The sequence below is a fragment of the Neovison vison genome, chromosome 7 (genome assembly GCF_020171115.1).
Source record: "Neovison vison isolate M4711 chromosome 7, ASM_NN_V1, whole genome shotgun sequence".
NCBI classification, from domain to species: Eukaryota; Metazoa; Chordata; class Mammalia; order Carnivora; family Mustelidae; genus Neogale; species Neogale vison.
In genome coordinates this window covers 125258384-125279781 of record NC_058097.1, presented here as the reverse complement: position 1 = coordinate 125279781, position 21398 = coordinate 125258384, and the positions used below count along the sequence as shown (strand labels likewise).

The following is a 21398-nucleotide window of genomic DNA, read 5'->3' as shown; positions in this document are numbered from 1 at the left end:
CAGAAAAGGATGATTATCATATGATCTCTCTGATATGAGAAATTTGAAAGGCAGGGCAGGGGTTCTTGGAGGGAAGGGAGGGAAAAAATGAAACAATATGGGACCAGGGAGCTGGGGCAAGGGGAGGAATAGGGTGGCTAGGTTATGGACATTGGGGAGGGTATGTGCTATGGTGAGTGCTGTGAATTGTGTAAGACTGAGGATTCACAGACCTGTACCCCTGAAACAAGTAATACATTATATGTTAATAAAAATAAATAAATTTTAAAAATAAATGAATTATGTTAGTAACTATTCTTATTTGAATACATTAGTAGAATTTTAAGTCTTTTTTTCATAAGATTTTAAAGATTCCCCTTAAAAAAATTCTCTATGAACAAACTTTCAAATCAAACTATTTTGAAGCTTGTTCCAGTTATCTGTTGCTGCTCCAAAACTTAGTGGCTTAAAACATCCATCTCTTATTTGCCCTCAGGATTTTAGCAGATGACAGGCACAGTCAGGTTAATTGGGATCTCCCATGTACATGAGTCCCTTGGTGGCTGAAGCTAGAGTTACTTGAAGGTGCCATCACTCACATATCTGGTGCCTAGGCTGGGATGCCTGTGATAGCTAGGAACAAGTTGGATCTAGCTTTCTCCACAAGCTTCTCCAAATGAATAGCTTGGGCTTTCTTACAGATGGTGGCTTCTGTTTAATTAGATTTCTAAGCATAAGCATTTCCACATAAGCATTCAAAAAACCTGGGATAAAACTGCAAAACTTCTTTTGATGTCCCCTCAAAAGTCATGCAGTGTCACTTTTACCATTGTCTTTTGGGACAGCTTGTGACAGGCCAGTACAGATTCAAGGAAATGAAAGAACAGGTTCTACTTTTCAAGGAGGGAATGGCCTGCATGTACAGGGAGGAAATAGTGATAGTGTCCACCTACACACAGACTGCCACGACTGCCACAACGTCCTAAATGCTTTATTCAAATGTCATCTTTATCTCTACCACATAATTCAAACGTGTCTTTCCTTAACACGCAATTTTCTCCCTTTCATTCCTTCAATTAAAACTACTTTCTAGCTTAACAATGAAAGGAGGAAGGATTTGTTTACTCCTTGCTTCTTTGGGCAAATCAGACTTCACAACCAGATTCAAATTCAAATCTTAGCTGTTCCATTCACTAGCAGAATTACTTGGGCAAGAAATGTTTCCTCAGAAAAATGGATTCTCTGACACCCTACTGCCTACTGTAACACCTAACATATAATAAGATTATTAACTTATTTATTATTTATTGACTAACCAATCTCTGAGATTCCTTTATATCCTCTATGAAAAAGGGAGATGAACCTCACAGCAACATAGAAATAAATGAACAACTTATTGTTTGCAAAATACTAAATACAGGGCCTTAATACAATAAAGTGAGGATATGCTATTAGTAATATTATTATGGTTAATATTCTCATCATTACTTAGGTTATTGCCATTACAGTTACTCTTTATATTTGTGTCACCACAGTCTAACAACTCAGACATCTTCAGCTCCTGGATCTCGTTTATTTATTTCACCTCATCCTTAGCCACTGTTTTAATGCTTTAAACATTCATACTGATGACAAATTAAACATATTCTTCCATAAGTCCTTGACCTTGTCAACTTTAGTAATCATATTCCCCATTTCACTCCAAATAAACACAAATTATCACTTAAAAGTATCCTACACTTAAATCACAAACTGCAATTTTCTCGTCACACGTTGCAATTCTTATATCTTCCCATCACACTTTCCTTGATTCCTTATTTTATTCTCATCTATCAGCACCTTTCTGGTTTTACTTGACTCCCTAGTCAACCTTGACACCATGGCCATTCACACCATTGGCATCTTTGATGATAAGTCAAACCAAATTTTAAACATTCCTAAATCTGAATGGGCTCAATTGATAAAAATGTTCACTTCTCCTTTCCTAAAAATGCCATTGGCTTCATGAGGCTTTTAAAATTATTTCTCCATCTCCTTGCTCCTTCTTTGTTGAAATTGGTAAAGGCCCAGAGGTCTTTACCAACTGCCTCCATTTCTCCAGCCTTCCACCATTTCTTAGCTCCTTACAGTCTAGCTCAGCCCCTCATGATGAGACTTTGCAATCACCACATTTGACTTAGCAAAGTTAGACTAGAAAGCCAGGACCAGAGCCAGAGAAAGTAGTTAACTTAGTCCATTCAGATTTAAGAATTTATAAATTTGGTTTCAGTTTGTAGCAAAGATGCAAATGGTGTGAATGACAATGGTATCAATGTGGATTAAGGAGTTAAGTGAAGCCAGAATGATGCTGGTAGACTAATTCAGAAACAACTTAAAATACTTAAGAGGGTTTTTTGTTTGTTTTCATTGAAAATAAAAGCATCTTTGCACCCTGAATGGTCTATATTAGAGAATAGAAGAATGTAAATAAGAATATTGACATGCTTTCCAGCCTCTAAAATGTGAACACTGTACATATCTTTGACTGCTATTAAATATCACTATTTTAAGGGTTATAATACAAAAGTATATTTCTTCATCAGATCACAGTTGTTTTTTAAAGCTAGAGTCTACATGCTCATAGATTATTGCTATTCTATACCAATTTTTCATAAGCATAAGGAAAATAATATCTGATTCATCACTCTCCCATGCCCACCAAAACCCATCATTGTCATCATCATCAACATCATCAAAATCACACTTTCTTTTAGCTTCCCACAAAATTTTTCCATGCCTCACTTCTACAATATACCCTTCCTTGGCCTGAACTATCATTATTTCAGAGCTCTTCATATTTCCCTTGTTAAAGTTTAAGCTACTTGATAGTCACATCACAGTATTTGTACATTGCAGATTTTCTGAAAATAAAAATTAAACCCATAACCTAGAGCTTTTTAGTAATGATGGGATCTTTTTTGTAACTGATACCATTGTTTATCACTCTCTATTGTTGCTGCTGTAAACTATGGTTGATGTCAACAGTCATAGTTGATATTGACATTCATATTCTTGTGTGTGTTTCTAATTATTTCTTTTTCTTTTCCTGAAAAATATAATGCTAATTTGTAGTTGCCGCAAGCACAAAGTTTTAGGAAAAAATCAAATCTATAATTAAGTTACCAGCAGAAATCATGGAAACTGCCTTGCACCCTATCTCTTTCTAATGTCCATTTCCATCACTAAATATGTATTTCACTAAGATAATTTGATGGGATCTTTATTGGAAATGCAATTTCTTATGGCTCCTCATCATGGCTTGTACTTAACTTTATCCATACCCTTTCTCCTATAGGTCCCCCAGGCCCACCAGGGATAGTGATTGTTGAGGAAATCACAGAAAACACAGCCACACTGTCCTGGAGCCCAGCGGCTGACAACCACAGCCCAATCTCCTCCTACAACCTGCAGGCTCGAAGCCCATTCTCCCTGGGCTGGCAAACAGTAAAAACAAGTAAGAAGCTCTAATGCAACATCAGAGGCAACCAGAACACCTTCCTATGTCATGAGCTATATTTGCTAGCAATCTCAGTAGGATCACTTTGGATTCTGGAAACTTTGTTATTTATTACAATATTAACCACTATTTACTTTTTTATATAAAGATATTTTTCTTTCTGGGTGTCTGGGTGGCTCAGTAAATTAAGTGTCCCACTCTTGATTTCAGGTTCAGATCATAATCTCAGGGTCTGAGATAGAGCCCTCCATGGCTCCCTGCTGGGTGTGGAGCCTGCCTAAGATTCTCTCTCTCATTACTTCACACACCACCATGTACTCACACTGTCTCCAAAAAAAAAAAAAAAAAAAAAGCTATCTTGCTTTCTTCTCTCAATTCCTAAGAATTCCTAAGAAGAGATCACATCATTTATATTTGTTCGTTTATTGAAATAACTTTAGGCTCAATGGGAAGTTGCAAAAATAGTACAAAAATTTCCTGTGGACCTATTCCTCACCTCTCCCTAATTATAACATTTTATGTAACAGTAGTACAATTATCAAATCAGAAAATTGACACTGATATAATGCTATTAACTGATTTATAGACTATGTTCCGATTTCACCAGTTTTTATATGCAATTTTAGTATGTCATTCCATAAAATTTTATGAAATTTTATTGCATAGACTCAAGTAACCACCAAGATAATCAGGTACAGAATTTTTCCATTACTCCACTTCCTTGTGCTGTCTATTTATAGTCATACATTTGTTTAATTTATAAAAAGAAGATTTAACACATTATATTATGTAAAACAATGCAATGCAGCATTTTGATGTCTACTTCTAAGATGTCTACTTGACAGCTATTAGACACCTATTTAACATTTGGTATTTAAAACTATGTAATATCTATAAAAGTAATCTTCAGAAGCAATTGTCTATCCTAAGGATTTGAGATGTTATTTTCTATCTAAATATAAAACTGATTTATTTGTTTAGAAGGGAAATATGAAATCAGTAAAATTTCTGAGTGCAGTAATCATGAACCTCATTAAACATAATGTTATAGAAGTGGAATTATCTATTTTGCTGCTTAAATAAATGAAATTTAAACAAATTTATTTTTGTGTAAAATTTTACAATCTGAGTAACAGGAAATATATTCATCTGCATGCAAAATACAATTTAGTTTTTTAAAAATTAGGTTCCTATTAATTTATAAAATTTATTTTGATTATCACTAAAGTGTCCTATTTGTGTATACATATTAATTTGTAATATGATTAATTGTGGGTGTTAGCCTCACTTCTGGCTCCATGTTAATCTTGTGATTCCTCTGCAGATCCAAGAAATTGGGGGAATCTCTAAGTTCAATAGATAATTCTGGAAAGATCACAATGTCAAGTCACACAAACAGGCTTATGTAAGAATACTTACAACCTCTGCCCCAATGCTTTTATCTTTTCCTTTGTGTGACAGCCCAAACCTCTTGCCTTGTAGCCAGGAAATGGATTGACTTTTATATCTGGTGTTGTACACTCACCAAGTCCATTTTCCTGCCTACAGCTATGCCCACTTTTGCCACTCTGCCCACAATTCTTGGGACATTTTCCTTGTGGGCACATTGCAGTACATACATGTGTGTTCCTCACTCATCCCATTACCATGTTCTTGGCCTTCTTACCATAACACATGGCATGGCAATCCAGAACATCGAATCTTCCTCCTATTACAACCATAGTTTTCTCGTTACTCTTATATCTTGATTTCTCACGTCTTGATTCACTTGTTTCTACCTTTTATTGTTTGATACATAGAAAGATAAATGTGTATGTATTTGTGTGTGTGTATACACACACACACACACGTCAACTGTAGGAATTTTGGCACAAGATAAAATGAAAGAGAGAGAAAGTGTGTGTGTGTGCGTATGGCTTAGGCATTTGGACTCAGTGTTATTTGGGGGGTTTATTTGTTTTAGAAGTGCCTACTATAAAGTTGTATTCTCATTTTTCTAATTTAATTTGAATGCTGGAACATTTTTGAGAGTTCTTTTTAAATTCAGTTCAGCAGGTACTTATTAAGAAATCTATGCTTTGTTATATTTATAAGGAAATATAGATTTCTGGGAAATATATTTCTTTATATGATTAATTTTATTTGTCTTTGAGGGCATCTAATGGGGTCGCTTATTCCTCAAAGTCTAGCATGCCATCCTGTAGGAAAGCAGGCCAAGGAGCAGTACTCAACTTTTGCCTGCTCTTAAGTAACAGTTTTAAATAGTTTAAGCTCCTAGCTAACTTCAACCACAACTTTTTTCATGCCTGTGATGAGGAAAGAAGTCCCTCTAAAGCCACAATTCCCTTGGGGCAGTGGGCCTTTGTTTTCATAGCTTTTCTTCACCTAAATGAATTTCAAAAGAGGCAAGCTCTAATGCAGAAATATCTATTAGAAAGAAAAAATTGGTTTGGGGTTTGAACTCTGATAATGTTAATGGAGTTCATAAGCTAGTATTTAAAAATTACTTACAATTCCTTTATATACCACCATAAATACAAAAAATAGTGAATAACTTATTTTTGACAAATAAAGTAATGAGTTGCATCTGTACCTTCTATGTGATGATAACTGGAATTAATTTATTAATATTGCCAATTCAAAACTCGGACTCAAGTCACATGACTGTGAATGTGACTTATTTATTCATTTGGAAGAAAGCATGAAAAGAGCCATAAAAAATAGATAATTTCACTTATAGACCCCTTTGCTGTTCAAACAAATTGCTTTTGATTTGGAGACTTGACTTTATTCTTTATATTATTGAATACTATTAGCTGACTTAGTATTTCATTGTGTCTGCTTAAGAATAACAAAATCACCTAAAATCATAGAATTGATTGGTCATTGTTTACTTAATTCAAACATATTTCTTAACTATTCTTTCTGTGGATATGTTTCCTATCTGTGGATATATTTTCTACTGATTGGTTGATTAAATTTGTAACAAGACAGGCTTCTTTAGTTTACAGTCAATTGTTCAATTAAATTCTAGGATGCAATTCCTCTACAAGGAAAGGCATTCTAACAGGTTTCCCACCCTGAATCAATATGCGGTCATCTACTATTTTTTAGTCACAGTGTGTTCTCACTGAAGAATGTTTTATTTGAAAACAACTTGTCCCCATACTTCCAGAAAAAAATATCTTTATAAAAAGATACTTGTAAGATTTTAAAAATACTTATTTTAGTATACATTTTCCACTATCTTTCATTTCCATAATATTGCATTTGAAATCAAATGCTAATTTTTTTAAAAGTTTATTTTTAATGTATTTCATATAGCATATTATTTCATCCAAAATATTAATACCTTCAACATAAACTTTTATTTTTAAGATTTTATTTATTTATTTGACAGAGAGAGAGAGACGGCGAGAGAGGGAACAAAGGCAGGGGGAGTGGGAGAGGAAGAAGCAGGCTTCCCGCCAAGCAGAGAACCCGATGCAGGGCTCGATCCCAGGACCCCGGGACCATGACCTGAGCCAAAGGCAGATGCTTTAAGGACTGAGCTACCCAGGCACCCCTCAACATATACTTTTTACAATTGTTTTATAGTGCTTACAAGTAACAAGGAATTTAGAATTTATGAATATTTTCATTTTTATATTTAAAGAGGGATTAGATTTAAGGATGGGTGTTACAGGGTGAGGGAGAAAGATTTTAAAACTATAGTTATTGCTAAGAAGATATAAATATACATATCGTTGGGAGGAAGGACATTTTTTAGATTTCATATTTTCCTTTCTAACATAAAGCCTGAAATAACCCCATTAAGGTTAAAACAGAAATTAGCTGTGCTTATTTTTATCACACCTGGCAATCTGAACATCTCTTTCATTCATTCAATATAAATTTGTCAAATACCTTCCAGGTAGTATTCTAGGCACTAGGATATATGAGTGAACAAAACAAAACAAAAATCCCTACTCTTGTGGATATTATATCCTCAAAGATGAGGACAAACAAAAACAGGGAACATAATAAACAAGTAAATTATATGGTATCTTAGAAGGTAGGGAATGAAAAAAATTAAAGAAATATTATAAGGAGAATCAGAAGCATTATGGTAGGGGCAGTGTATTAGTCTGTTCAGGCTGTATTACAAAATACTGTAAACTTGGTGGCTTAAATAAGAGAAATTATTCTTATAGACAGTGTTTTCTTTTTTTTTTTTTTAATTTTTTATTTATTTATTTGACAGACAGAGATCACAAGTAGGTAGAGAGGCAGGCAGAGAGAGAGAGAGAGAAGGAAACAGGCTCCCTGCAGAGCAGAGAGCCCGATGTGGGGCTCAATCCCAGGACCCTGGGATCATGACCTGAGCAGAAGGCAGAGGCTTTAACCCACTGAGCCACCCAGGCGCCCCGAGAAATTATTCTTATAGTTCTAGAGGCTGGGGATCCCAAAATCTAGGTGCTAGCCAATAGGATTTAATTCCTGGTGAGAACTCTCCTTCTGGCTTGCAGTTTGAGCCTTCTCACTGTGTCATCTTGTGACAGAGAAAGAGGAAGTGAATGCCTCTGGTATCTCTTCTTAAAAGGACACTAATTCTATCAGATAAGAGCCCCATCCTTATGCCCTCATTTAATGGGTTAATTACTTCCTATTTCCAACATAGTTGGAACTAATGTATTAAAAGTTAAGACAGAATATCAAACTTCTAGTAGCTTCTCTCCATTTCTCTCAGGATGAAAGCCCAAGTCCTATATGATTTTGTCCTATCAGTCTCTCTCCAAAGTCATCTTTTATCATTATCCTTAAAGCTCACTTTTCTCCTGACTCAGTGATCTTCTAATGTTCCTACATATTTCTAATACCTTTGTACTAGTTTTCCTTTTATCTGACATGGTTTCCCCTAGATATTGGCATAACTAAATCCATATGTCTTTTAAAAACTTCACTCAAATGTGCGTTCCTAATAAGACTTATCCTGACTCTATATAAAATTGCAACCTGCTTGATATGGACTGAATTGTGTGCAAATTGTATCCAAAGTTTTTATGTTGAAGATCTAACTCCCAGTGTAACTGTATCTGGAGATGGGGCCTCTAAGGATAGCAGATAGGCAACTGGATATTTGATGATGGAGTTTGAGAGGCTTAGAAAAAAGATATAAATTGGAAATTTATTGGCATATAAATTTCATTTAAAACAATAAGACTGCATGTCATCTCAAGAATATGAATGCAAAGAAGAGAAGAGAGGAGTATTGAACTTGGAGCATTTTGATAGTAAGAAACTTTGGAGAAGAGGAAAAATACAAAGAATACAGAGGATAACTAGTAATTTAATTAAAAAAGAAAGCCAAGACAATGTTATATCCTGGAAGAGGAAAGAATAAAATTAATCATGGAAGAGGAAATAATTAATGTGTCAAATGTTACTGATATATGAAGTATGATGAGGATTGGGAATTAATCTTCAATCTTAGCAACGTAGAGGTCACTGGTTGTCTTGACAACAGTAACTTTAGTAAAATAATAACTAAGATCTCACTAGAATGGGTTCAAGACAGAAGAGGTCATTCACCACAATGAAGTGGGTTTCATCCCAGGGATGTAAGGTGGTTCAATATTTGCAAATCAAGCAATGGGATATATCACATTAACAAGAGAAGAATAAAAATCCCATGATCATCTCAATAGATGCAGAAAAGAATTTTGACAAAGCACATCATCCATTCATGATAAAAACACAACAGGCATGTTTAGAAAGATCACACTTCAACATAATAAAGCCCATGTATGAAAAACCCATAACTAACATCATACCTAATAATGAAAACTGGGAGCCTTTCTCTAAGATCAGGAACCAAGACAAGGATGTCCACTTCCACCACTTTTATTTATTACAGTACTGGAATTCCTAGCCACAGCAATCAGACAAGAAAAATTAACAAAAGCCAACCAAATTGGTAAGACAGAAGTAAAACTCACTATTTGCGGATGACATGATATTATATAGAGAAAACACTGAAGACTCCACAAACAAATAAACAAACCTAGAACCATAAATTAATTCAATGAAGTCACAGGACATAAAATTAATATACAGAAACTGTTGAATTTCTGTGTTGGTAACAAAGTAGCAAAAAGAGAAATTAAGAAAATAATTCTCTTTATAGTTAAATCAAAATTAATAAAATACCTAGAATTAAAGATACCCAAGAAGGTGAGAGACCTATACACTGAAAACTATAAAATACTGATGAAAGAAATTAAAGATGACCTAAACAAATAAAAAGATATTCTTGCTCATGGATCGGAAAAACAGATTTTGTTAAAATGTCCATATATCCAAAGCAATCTACAGACTTCAGGTAATCCCTATCAAAAATATCAGTAGCATTTTTCACAGAAATAGAACAAATAATACTAAAATTTGTATGTAACAAGACCCTGGATAGCCAAAGCAATCTTGAAGGGGAAAAAAAAAAAAAAAAAAAAGCAAAGCTGGAGGTATCACATTCCTAGATTCCAATATATACTGCAAAGCTGTAGTAAAACAGCATGATATTGGTGTAGGAATAGACACATAGAACAATCAAACATAATAGAGAACCCAAAAATAAATAAAGTCAATTATTCTACAACAAAGGAGGCAAAAATATTCGATGGGGAAAAGACAGTCTCTTCAATAAGTGGTGCTGGAGAAAGGAGGCAGCTATATGCAAAAGGTTAAAACTGCACTACTTTCTTACACTATATACAAAAATAAACTCAAAATAGATTAAAGGCCTAAATGTGAGATTTGAAATCATAAAATTCCTAAAAGAAAACATAAGCAGTCATTTCTTTTGACATCAGCCACAGCAACATTTTTCTACATCTGTCTCCAAAGACAAGGAAAACAATAGCAAAATTAGACTACTGGGATTGCACCAAAATAAAAAGCTTTTGCACAGTGAAGGAAACATTTACAAAACAAAAATACAAATCTACAAAATGGGAGAAGATATTTGTAAATGATTTATCTGGTAAGGAGTCAATACCCAAAATATATAAAGGACAACTCAACACCAAAAAAACCCCAAATAGTCTGATTTCAATATGTGCAAAGGACTTGGGGTACATGGCGGCTCAGTGGGTTAAAGCTACTGACTTCAGCTCAGGTAATGATCTCAGAGTCCTGGGATTGAGCCCCACATTGGGCTCTCTGCTCATCAAGGAGTCTGCTTCTTCTGCTCTCTCTCTCTCTCTCTCTCTCTCTGCCTGCCTGTCCGCCTACTTGTGATCTCTGTCTGTCAAATAAATAAATAAAATCTTTAAAAAAAACAAATAAATAAAATGGACAATGGATTTGAATAGGCATTTTTCCAAAGAAGATATACAGATGGTCAACAGTCACATGGAAAAATGTTCAATATCACTAATCATTCAGGGAAATACAAATCAAAACCACAGGAAGATACACACCTGTCAAAATGGTTAGTATCCAGTAAACAAGCAATAACAAGTGTTGACAATGATGTAGAGAAAAATGAAGCTTTGTGTACTGTTGGTAGGAATACATTGGAATACATTGGTCACTGTGGAAAACAATATGGAGGTTCCTCAAAAAATTAAAAATAGAAACACCATATGAATGAGAAACTCCACTACTAGCTATCTACCCAAAGGAAAATAAAACACTAATTTGAAAAGATACATGTATTTATTGCAGCATTATTTATAATAGGCAAGATAAGGAAGTAACCAAAGTGTCCATTAATAGATGAGTGGATAAAGAAGATATGCTACATATAAACAATAGAATAAAAAAGCCATAAGAAAGAATGAGATCTTGCTAATTACAACACGGATGGACCTAGAGAGTATAATGCTAAATGAAGTAAGTTAGTCAGAGAAAGACAAAGACTATATGCTTTCACTTGTATGTGGAATTAAAGAATCAAAACAAACATTAAAAAGATTAAAAAAACAGACACTTAAATACTCAGAATAAACTGATGGTTGCCAGAGGGGAAGTACTTGTGTTGGGGGAAGAGTAAAAAGATAAAGGATATCAAGAATACACTTATCTTGATGAGCACTGAGTAATGCCTAAAATTTTTGAATCATTATATTGTATACCTAAAACTAATATATCACTGTATATTAATTCAATTTTTTAAAAAAGGAGAGAATGAAAGAAAATATAGAGGACTCTCTTAAGAAATTTTGTTGCAAAATAAAGTAAAGAAATCATATTTATTTATTTATTTATTTGATAGACAGAGATCACAAGCAGGCAGAAGGCAGGCAGAGAGAGAGGGGGAGAAGCAGGCTCCCCGCTGAGCAGAGAGTTCGATGCGGGGCTTGATCCCAGGACCCTGAGATCATGACCTGAGCCGAAGGCAGAGGCTTAAACCACTGAGCCACCCAGGCGCCCCTAAAGAAATCATATTTTGATATCATCAATTTTATAGTTGCTTATGGGTTGAACTGAGACAGAGGGAAAAGAAAGGGATCCATGATGACCCCAAGATCTTGGCTATAACATCCATAAGAACACAATTATCATTCACCCAATAAGGAATAGTTTAGAAACAGGGGGTGGAATTTAAGGTTGAGAACCCTATCCAAATAGAAATGTCTAATGCGCCATTGGAAAAATGAGTTTGGAGACCAAGGAAGAGGTTCATCCCTGAAAATACTGGTATCATGACCTCCAGATGGTATTTTAAACTATGAGACTAGATACGATCACCAAAGAGTTAGTAGAATTGGGTGCATCTGGAAGATGAAAAGAAACCAGCAATAGAGACTGATAAGACTGGAAGAAAGTTCAGGAAGAAAATAAGATACAGGGGATTTTGCTAATATTGGATAATGAATTCCAGAGGTCACAGTAAAAGATTTCACAGAGTAGGGAAGGATGGGAACTAGGGCAGAAAAGGAAATGTGCAGAATAATCAGGATTGGAATAAAAGGGTTGAGGGATGACCTAGATGTCTGGAGTTGTTTGAGGTAACTGACAAACAGATGTAAATTAAGCAGTGAGGTAATTCTTTTTTTTTTTTTTTTTTAAGATTTTATTTATTTATTTGACAGAGAGAGAGATCACAAGTAGGCAGAGAGGCAGGCAGAGAGTCAGAAGGAAGTAGGCTCCCTGCCGAGCAGAGAGCCCGATTCGGGGCTCAATCCCAGGACCCCGAGATCATGACCCCAGCTGAAGGCAGTGGCTTAACCCACTGAGCCACCCAGGCACCCCTGCAGTGAGATACTTCTTTGGTAGATCAAAACAAGTATTGATGGTAAAATGTAGGTTAGGCGCTAGAGAGGGCTAAGTGTCTGGGGAACTCTTCTACATTTATGTTTGGCAAGCACAACTCAGCATTTCACCAAGCTATAGACTGGGTGGTGGCCTTTCTCCCTCTATCTCTTAGACTCCAAGGATATTGCTCAGTTGCCAGTGCAGCAAGGAGAGACAGACTATTGCCCCAGGTCTCATTTCACTGCTGGGAAAAAAAAAAAAAAAAAAAAATCAGCTTTTTGGTGCTATGAGATTTGTCAGGCAGCCCACACTGCCTATGCTCTGATCATTTACCTTTCATGGACGGATTAGTTGGTAACATTCTCTTGACACGTTTCAAAATAAATTTTCATGTAAAATCCAAATGCATTTAATTCCATCTTGTCATAGTAAAACTGCACTGAGTCCTCAAATCAAAATCCTCCCCCATTTTACCATGCTTAAACAAAAATCTAGGACTGACATAGATCTGGAGGATCTTTGCACATCATAAGGAATGTTCTCCCTTTTCCCTATTATCACCCCTGTAGCAAATGTTCTTCCAGAAATATTTCTTACACAGCAGAGATGAGTGAACAAGAAAATCAGTCTCAATTAGAATATGTATACTATGTAACAAGTATTTTACTCTGTGATAATTGTATCGACAATTTTATGCCTTAATAAAATCAAAATATTGTACAAAAGTCACTCCAAGAAAAGCTGCAGAGCTTCCACTTAGAATGCACAAACTGGATTTTTTTTTTTTAATTAAAGAGATGTATTCTTAATCCACTGCTTTGAACTGCCAAGTGGCCAAGCATGTTTGCCAGAACTGCAAGGGGCAAACTGCTCAAGAAAATTCCCTAGAAATTTAAGAACCGTTTGCTTAAATTATAACACTTAGTTGCCTTCTTATTTGAGGCTGAGGGCTTGACAAAATGGTTTTAGTGTACATAATGGCAAGTTTTGTTATAGCAATTTATGTATTAAGATGAGATGAAAGAATTCTAATCAACTACAATAATCTTTAACATGTGCAAGTGCTTATTTCCTGAAGATTGATTTTCATTTTACTAATGAGACCAGAGGTGACACAATGACCATGCATAATTCCTTATTATTGGACCTGCTGATTCTGTTAGTATCTGTGATATCCTTGATTGCCATTTGTAACTATTTCTGAGTCCTCCTAATGCCATGAAATCTCTTTCCCCTCCATAGTCCCAGAAATTATAACAGGGGACATGGAGTCAGCTATGGCAGTGGACCTTAACCCTTGGGTGGAATATGAATTTAGAGTGGTGGCCACCAATCCAATTGGGACTGGAGATCCAAGCACCCCGTCTCGAATGATCCGCACAAATGAAGCAGGTAAGAATTTTGGAGAGTCAGAAATCAATTTGGCATGCCTCTAATCACTTTGAAAGCAAGTTGAATTAACCATGGCTGTTTTCTTTATTTAGTATAATTTTTGCTCATTCATTTACCCGGACATCATAAAATTATTTCCTTTAAAATAATTCTTTCACTTTGTTTTCAGATTTTTTTTTTTAAAGATTTTATTTTATTTACTTGACAGAGAGAGATCACAAGCAGGCAAAGAGAGAGAGAGGAGGAAGCAGGCTCCCTGCGGAGCAGAGAGCCCAATGCGGGACTCGATCCCAGGACCCTGAGATCATGACCTGAGCCGAAGGCAGCGGCTTAACCCACTGAGCCACCCAGGCGCCCTGTTTTCAGATCTTTTGCTCCTTGTTTCCACACGTGCATGTAGATTCTTCAATTTCCTCCCAACCCTAGTATTCATCTTCAAGTTACCATGAAATTGATGCAGTTAGTTTTTTTCTGATTATATACTCATTCAATATAACAATTCCATAAAATTTAGAATAGATAGGAACACCCTCTTTTTCTCCAGTGGTAACAATTAGCTATAATTGCAGTGTAGTTCCTTAAAACCCTTTATATTGACCTTCCCCATGGACCTGACATAAATTATATTCAGCCAAGCAAACATCATCTTAACTTGCCTACTGCTTTATATCTATGATTACAATAAATATCCATCTCCTTCCTGAAGGAAAACACAGCAACCTTCTGGCCTTTTGGAATGAAGAACCTCTAAAATGTTTCTAGTTGTCATATAAGAGAATTAGCAGCTTTATTTAAAAGATAGCAGAGAAGTAGGAGATCCTGTTTTAACCAGTCCCCTAAAGTGAGCTAATTATCTACCAGAACACTCTGAACACCTATGAAATCAGCCTGATATGTGGGATTATACACTTCTGGATCTCTACAGGGGCAGAAGACACCAGTGGAGAGGTAAAGCAGAGTGGGAATGCTTGGACTGATATTGCAGAACAAACAAAAGGGGAGGAAGCCACCAGAAGTGACCCACTGGAAAGTAATACCCCCAATATGAGAGTGTCCTGTGATTGGGAACCAGTGTTAACTTGGAGTCTGCTTAAAAGCACTCAAAAAGAGCAAAAGATCTTAAAGGGCAACTGATAGAATCGGGCAGTCATGGGCAAGGTCTAAGCCATGGACCAAGGGTGGTCACTGCAGGCACCCACTCATGCTGGAGAGAGTGCAGTGGAGCCTCCAGTTCCTGGTCCCTGAGCCCCTGGGGTTGTGGGGCTTTATCACCACTTGGCTGGGTGCACTCCCGCCCCAGCAAGAGGATATCTGGTGTGGGTGCCAGCCTATACTCTCTAGAACTACAGCCTTTCACCCTTTTGTGAGCACTGTGATACCAGGGTCTGACCCACTCCCCACCAGTGCCTGAAAAAGCTCTGTTCGGGTGCTAGCCAGTGATCTCTAGGACTGGCTGTGGGTCTGTATGCTCCTAGCCCAGGCCTGAAGGAGTCAGCAAGATCTCTGGTCGTGATCCCTCAGTGGCGACCTGTGCAACTGCAAGGTCTGGGCCCCAGACAGCAGTCCTGGCAAAAGCAGCCACCAGAAGCAGCCCCCCTGAACCAATACCACTCACAGTTTTAGTGACACTTGGGTGTAGAGACAAGCGGGCACTTCAGGTGACCCTGAGATGGTGGCTGGGGACATGCACTGCCTGTGGGAGGAGGCTGCACGGTTCAGTGGAGTTTGCAAAGAGGGAGTCTGTGTGTTCTGGACCACCCAGAGGGTAGCAGACTGAGGCTTCTCTCTGAGATGGAGGTCTGGGTGCACTTTGCTTTCCACTAAACCTCTGAAAAGCTGAAAAAGGCCACCAAAGAACAAAAACATTCAGAGAACAAAAGGCTAAAAGATCGGTTTCCACAGAGCCCAGCCCCTTGACAGGGGGAGGAGGACTCAACCCAAGGAAAACTGACTGAAAAACAATGCAGCAGGTCCTCCCCCAGAAAACAAGCCAAAAGAGTGAGAGGTCAACCACCACAGGGTCCCCATGAAACTGTAAAACCCCAACATCAGGGGAAAAGAAGATATTAAGCCCCCAGCATTGCCCCAAAAGCTGTATATTTCATAGACACAACATATATTTTTCTCACTATTCTCATTCTTTTTAATTTTTTTAACCTATTTACCATTATAACGAGAGGTTCAATACAACAAATTCCCTAATAACCTTTAACTAGAACTTTTTTCATACATATACCTGTGTTTTCTTTTTCTTTTCTATTTTTTAATATACATATAGATATAAGCTTCAAGGTAATCCTCTTTCCCTAATCAATACTACCCCTATGTATAAACCATTTTTAATCTCCCTTTATCTCTGGAAAGTTGAGTCCTTTAACAAAATATCAAGACACACCCAGGAAGAATCAAAATAACCTTCCTCTCCCACATTGAGGATTTATAACCACCCTCCCACCTTTTTCTTCTGTCAGTGTTTCTGTGTATTTGTTTTTGTTCTGGTATTATATAAAACTTATCCTTGGGGTTCATTTTGGCTGAGTTCTTTTTGTTTCCTTGTCATTTACTTTTGTTGGTCTTTTTGTTTGTATACCTCATAAATCTTACTTTGGGGGCTCATTCTGGCTGGGTATTCTCTTTTTTTCTTCTCTCTCTCTCTCTCTCTTTTTTATTTTTTATATCTTTTTGGTGGTGACTTCCAATTGCTCTGAAGTGTTCCAGGGTACACCTTGCCTGGATCATAATTTTTATATTCAGCTATACAACCCCTCAACCACCTCTCAGCAAAACGACTAGGAGGAAGAACACCCAACAGAGGAAAAAGACAGAGACTGTGCCCTGTCCATCAGAGCTATTGGGTATGAACATAAACAGTATGTCAGAAAGGGAATTCAGGGTAACAATTATCCAGACAAGGCTAGGTTGGAGAAAACCATTAGTATCAACATGGAATTGAATTAGGGCAGAAGTGAAAGTCACCTGGGAAGAAATTAAAAGTGCTATTAGTGAGATCCAATCTAATCTAAATTCACTACCAGCTAAGGTAACCAAAGCAAAAGATAGAATTAGTGATCTAGAGGACAAACTGATGGAGAAAAGGGATCAGACGGAGGCATGAAAGAAATAGCTTAGAAGCCATGAAAACAGAATTAGGAAAATAAATGATGCCATGAAACATTCCAATGTCAGAATTATTGGATCCTTGAGGGAGTGGAAAGAGAGACTACTAGAAGATATAGCTGAACAAATTCTGGGTGAAATTTTTCACAATAGGGGAATGGAAACAGTATTCATGTCTTAGAGGCAGACAGAACACTCCACCAAGATCAGTAAATCTAGAAGGACCTCAAGGCACTTGATTGTGAGACTGACGAATCATAATTTTAGACAAGAGCTTCAGAGGGAAGCTAGGAGGAAGAGATTCCTTAGGTACAGAGAAAGGTCCATCATAATAATGTCAGACCTGTCCACAGAAACCTGGAAAGCCAGAAAGGTCTGAAAAGACGAATTTGGGCCACTAAATGAGAAGAACATGCAGCCAAGAATACTTTATCCAGCAAGGTGAACATTCAAAATTGATGGAGAGATAAAGAAATTCCAAGACCAGCAAGGTTTAAAGGAGTATGTGACCACCAAGCCAGCATTACAAGAAATATTAGGGGGGGGGGGGAGGAGTTCTATAAAAGAAGAAAGAACCCAAGAGTGAAATAGAATAGAAATTTACAGAAACAATCTATAGAAACAAGGACTTCACAAGCAACATAATGTCAAGAAAAACATACCTTTCAATAATCAGTCTCAATGTGAATGGCCTAAATGCTCACATAAAATGGCACAGAGTTGCAGACTGGATAAAATGATAGGACCATTGATGTGCTATTTACAAGATACCAATTTGGAATCTAAATATATATCCAGACTGAAAGTGAAGGGATGGAGAAATATCTTCCATGCCAATGCGCCTCAAAAGAAAGCTGGAGCAGTGATTCTCATATCAGATAAATAGATTTTAGGCTAAAGAATGTAGACAGAGATAAAGAAGGACACTATATCATTCTTAAAGGGTCTATCCACCAAGAAGATCTAACAATTGTAAATATTTTATGCCCCCAATATGGGAGCAGCTAACTACATAAGACAACTGTTAATCAAGATAAGGAGTCATATTGATATGAATACATTAATAATATGGGATCTCAACACACCACTCTCAAAAATAGATTATCCAAGCAGAAAATCAATAAAGGAACAAGAGTATTGAATGACACATTGGACCAGATGGACCTCACCGATATATACAGAACATTCCTCCCTCTAACAACAGAATACTCATTCTTCTTGAGCGCATATGGAACTTTCTCCAGAATAGACCACATACTGGGTCACAAATCAGGGCTCAACCAATACCAAAAGATTGTTCCCTGCATATTCTCAGACCACAATGCTTTGAAACCGGAACTCAACTACAAGGAAAAGCTTGGAAGGAATTCAAACATTTGGAAGCTAAAGATCGCCCTGCTTAAGAATGTTTGGATCAACCAGGAAATCAAAGAAAAACTTAAACAATTCATGGAAGCCAATGAGAATGAAGACACATTGGTCCAAAACCTATGGGATACAACAAAGTTGGTCCTAAGGGAGAAATACATAGCCATTCAAGACTCCTTAAAAAAAAAAAAAAAAAAAAAACTGAAAAATCCAGAATACACCAGCTCTCTTTACACATTAAAGAAATGGAAAATCAACAAATCAAGCCAACCCATGCACAAGAAGGGAAATAATCAAGATTAGAACAGACACCAATGAGGTAGAAACTAGAGATACAGTAGAACACATCAATGAAACTAGAAGCTATGAAACTAGACACTGTTTTTTTTTTTTTTTTAAGAATCATTAAGATCAATAAACCACTGGCCAAACTAATCCAAAAGAAGAAAGAATACCCAAATTAATAAAATTATGAATGAAAGGGAGAGATCACAGCTACAAATTAGGAAATAGAACAATCATCAGAAATTATTATCAACAGTTATATGTCAATAAGTTAAGCAACCTAGATGAAATGATTGCATTCCTAGAAAGCTATAAACTTCCAAAACTGAATCAGGAAGAAACTGACAACCTGAATAGACCAATATCTAGTAACAAAATTGAAGCAGTTATCAAAAACCTCCCAAAAAATGAGAGCCCAGGACCTGATGGATTCTTGAAGAAGTCTATCAAACATTCAAAGAAGAAATAATACCTATTCTCCTTAAGCTCTTTCAAAAAATGGAAATAGAAGGAAAACTTCCAGACTCTTTCTATGAGGCCAGAATTATCCTGCTCCCCAAACCAAGCAAAGACAAATTTCAGACCAATATCCTTGATGAAGATGGATGCCAGGATTCTCAACAAGAGTCTATCTAATTGGATCCAACAGTAAATTAAAAAGATTATCCACCATGACCAGGTGGGATTTATCCATGTGATACAAAGGTGGTTCAACATTTGCATATCAAGCAATGTGATAGAACAAATCAATAAGAGAAGAGAGAAGAACCACATGGTCCTCTCACCTGGTGCAGAAAAAGCATTTGACAAGATACAGCATCAGTTCCTGATTAAAACACTTCAAAGTATAGGGATAGAGGCAACATTCCTCAACTTCATAAAAATCCATCTATGAAAAACCAACAGTGAATATCATTCTCAATTGGGAAAAGCTAACAGCCTTCCCTTTGAGATCAGGCACACGCAAGGATGCCCACTCTCACTACTCTTATTCAATATAGCACTAGAAGTCCTAGCAACAGCAATCAGACAACAAAAAGAGATAAAAGGTATTCAAACTGGCAATGAAGAAGTCAAACTCTCTCTTCACAGATGACGTCCAGATACTTTATATGGAAAACCCAAAAGACTCCACCCCCAAACTACTAAACTCACACAGCAATTCAGTAATGTGGCAGGATACCAAATCAATGTACAGAAATCACTTGCTTTCTTATACACTAACAATAAAAATATAGAAAGGGAAATGAGAGAATAGATTCCATTTACTATAGCACCAAGAACCATAAGGTACCTGGGAATAAATCTAACCAAAGAGGTAAAGGATCTGTACTCGAGAACTACAGAAAACTCATGAAAGAAATTGAAGACACAAAAAGATGGAAAAGTAGTCCATGCTAATGGATTGGAAGAATAAACATTTTTAAAATATCTGTACTGCCTAGAGCAATCTATACTTTCAATGCCTTCCCCATCAAAATTACACCAGGAATTTTCAAAGAGCTGGAACAAACAATCCTAAAATTTATATGGAATCAGAAGAGACCCCAAATTGCTAAGGAAATGTTGAAAAGGAAAAACAAAGCTGCGGGCATCACATTGCCTGATCTCAAGCTTTACTACAATGCTACAAGACAGCATGGTACTAGCACAAAAACAGACACATTGACCAATGGAACAGAGTAGCGAGCCCAGACATGGACCCTCAACTCTATGGTCAAATAATCTTTGACAAAGCAGGGGAAAATATACAGTGGAAAAAAGACAATCTTTTCAATTAATGTTGCTAGGAAAATTGGACAGCTATTAGTAGAAGAATGAAACTTGACCATTCTCTTACACCATACACAAAGATAAACTCAAAATGGACGAAAGTCCTCAATGTGAGGCAGGAATCTATCAAAATCCTAGAGGAAATCATAAGCAGAAACCTCTTCGACATTGGCTATGGCAATTTCATTCAAGACATGTCTTCAAAGCAAAGGAAACAAAAGGGAAAGTGAACTTTTGGGACTCCATCAAGATCAAAAGCTTCTGCACAGAAAAGGAAACAGTCAAAATAAAGAGGCAACCCACAGAATGGGAGAAGATATTCACAAATGACACTACAGACAAAGGGCTGATATCCAAGATCTATGAAGAACTCCTCAAATTCAACACACACAAATCAGATAATCATGTCAAAAAATGGACAGAAGAAATGAACAGACACTCTCCAAAGAAGACATACAAATGGCTAACAGACACATGAAAAACTGTTCATCATCACTAGCCATCAGGAAGTTTCAAATTAAAACCACATTGAGATACCACCCTACACCGGTTAGAATGGCCGAAACCAACAAGATGGGAAACAAGTGTTGGAGGGGATGTGGAAAAAAGGAAACCCTCTTACACTGTTCATGGGAAAGCAAGTTGGTGCAGTCACTTTGGAAAATAGTGTGGAGATTCCTTAAGAAATTAAAAATAGAGCTACCCTATGACCCTGCAATTGCACTACGGGATATTTACCCCAAAGATACAG

The 21398-nt window shown here is 36.7% G+C and overlaps 1 protein-coding gene across 2 annotated transcripts in view; it reads left to right on the top strand.

Moving 5' to 3' along the window:
- Positions 1-21398, top strand: part of CNTN5 (contactin 5) — a 1378465-nt gene that overhangs the window by 1288169 nt on the left and 68898 nt on the right. For both annotated transcript variants that reach the window (XM_044258257.1, XM_044258256.1), the window contains 2 exons: positions 3314-3472; positions 13955-14104. In XM_044258257.1, coding sequence (XP_044114192.1) covers positions 3314-3472; positions 13955-14104 — 309 coding nt within the window. The remainder of the gene's footprint in view (positions 1-3313; positions 3473-13954; positions 14105-21398) is intronic.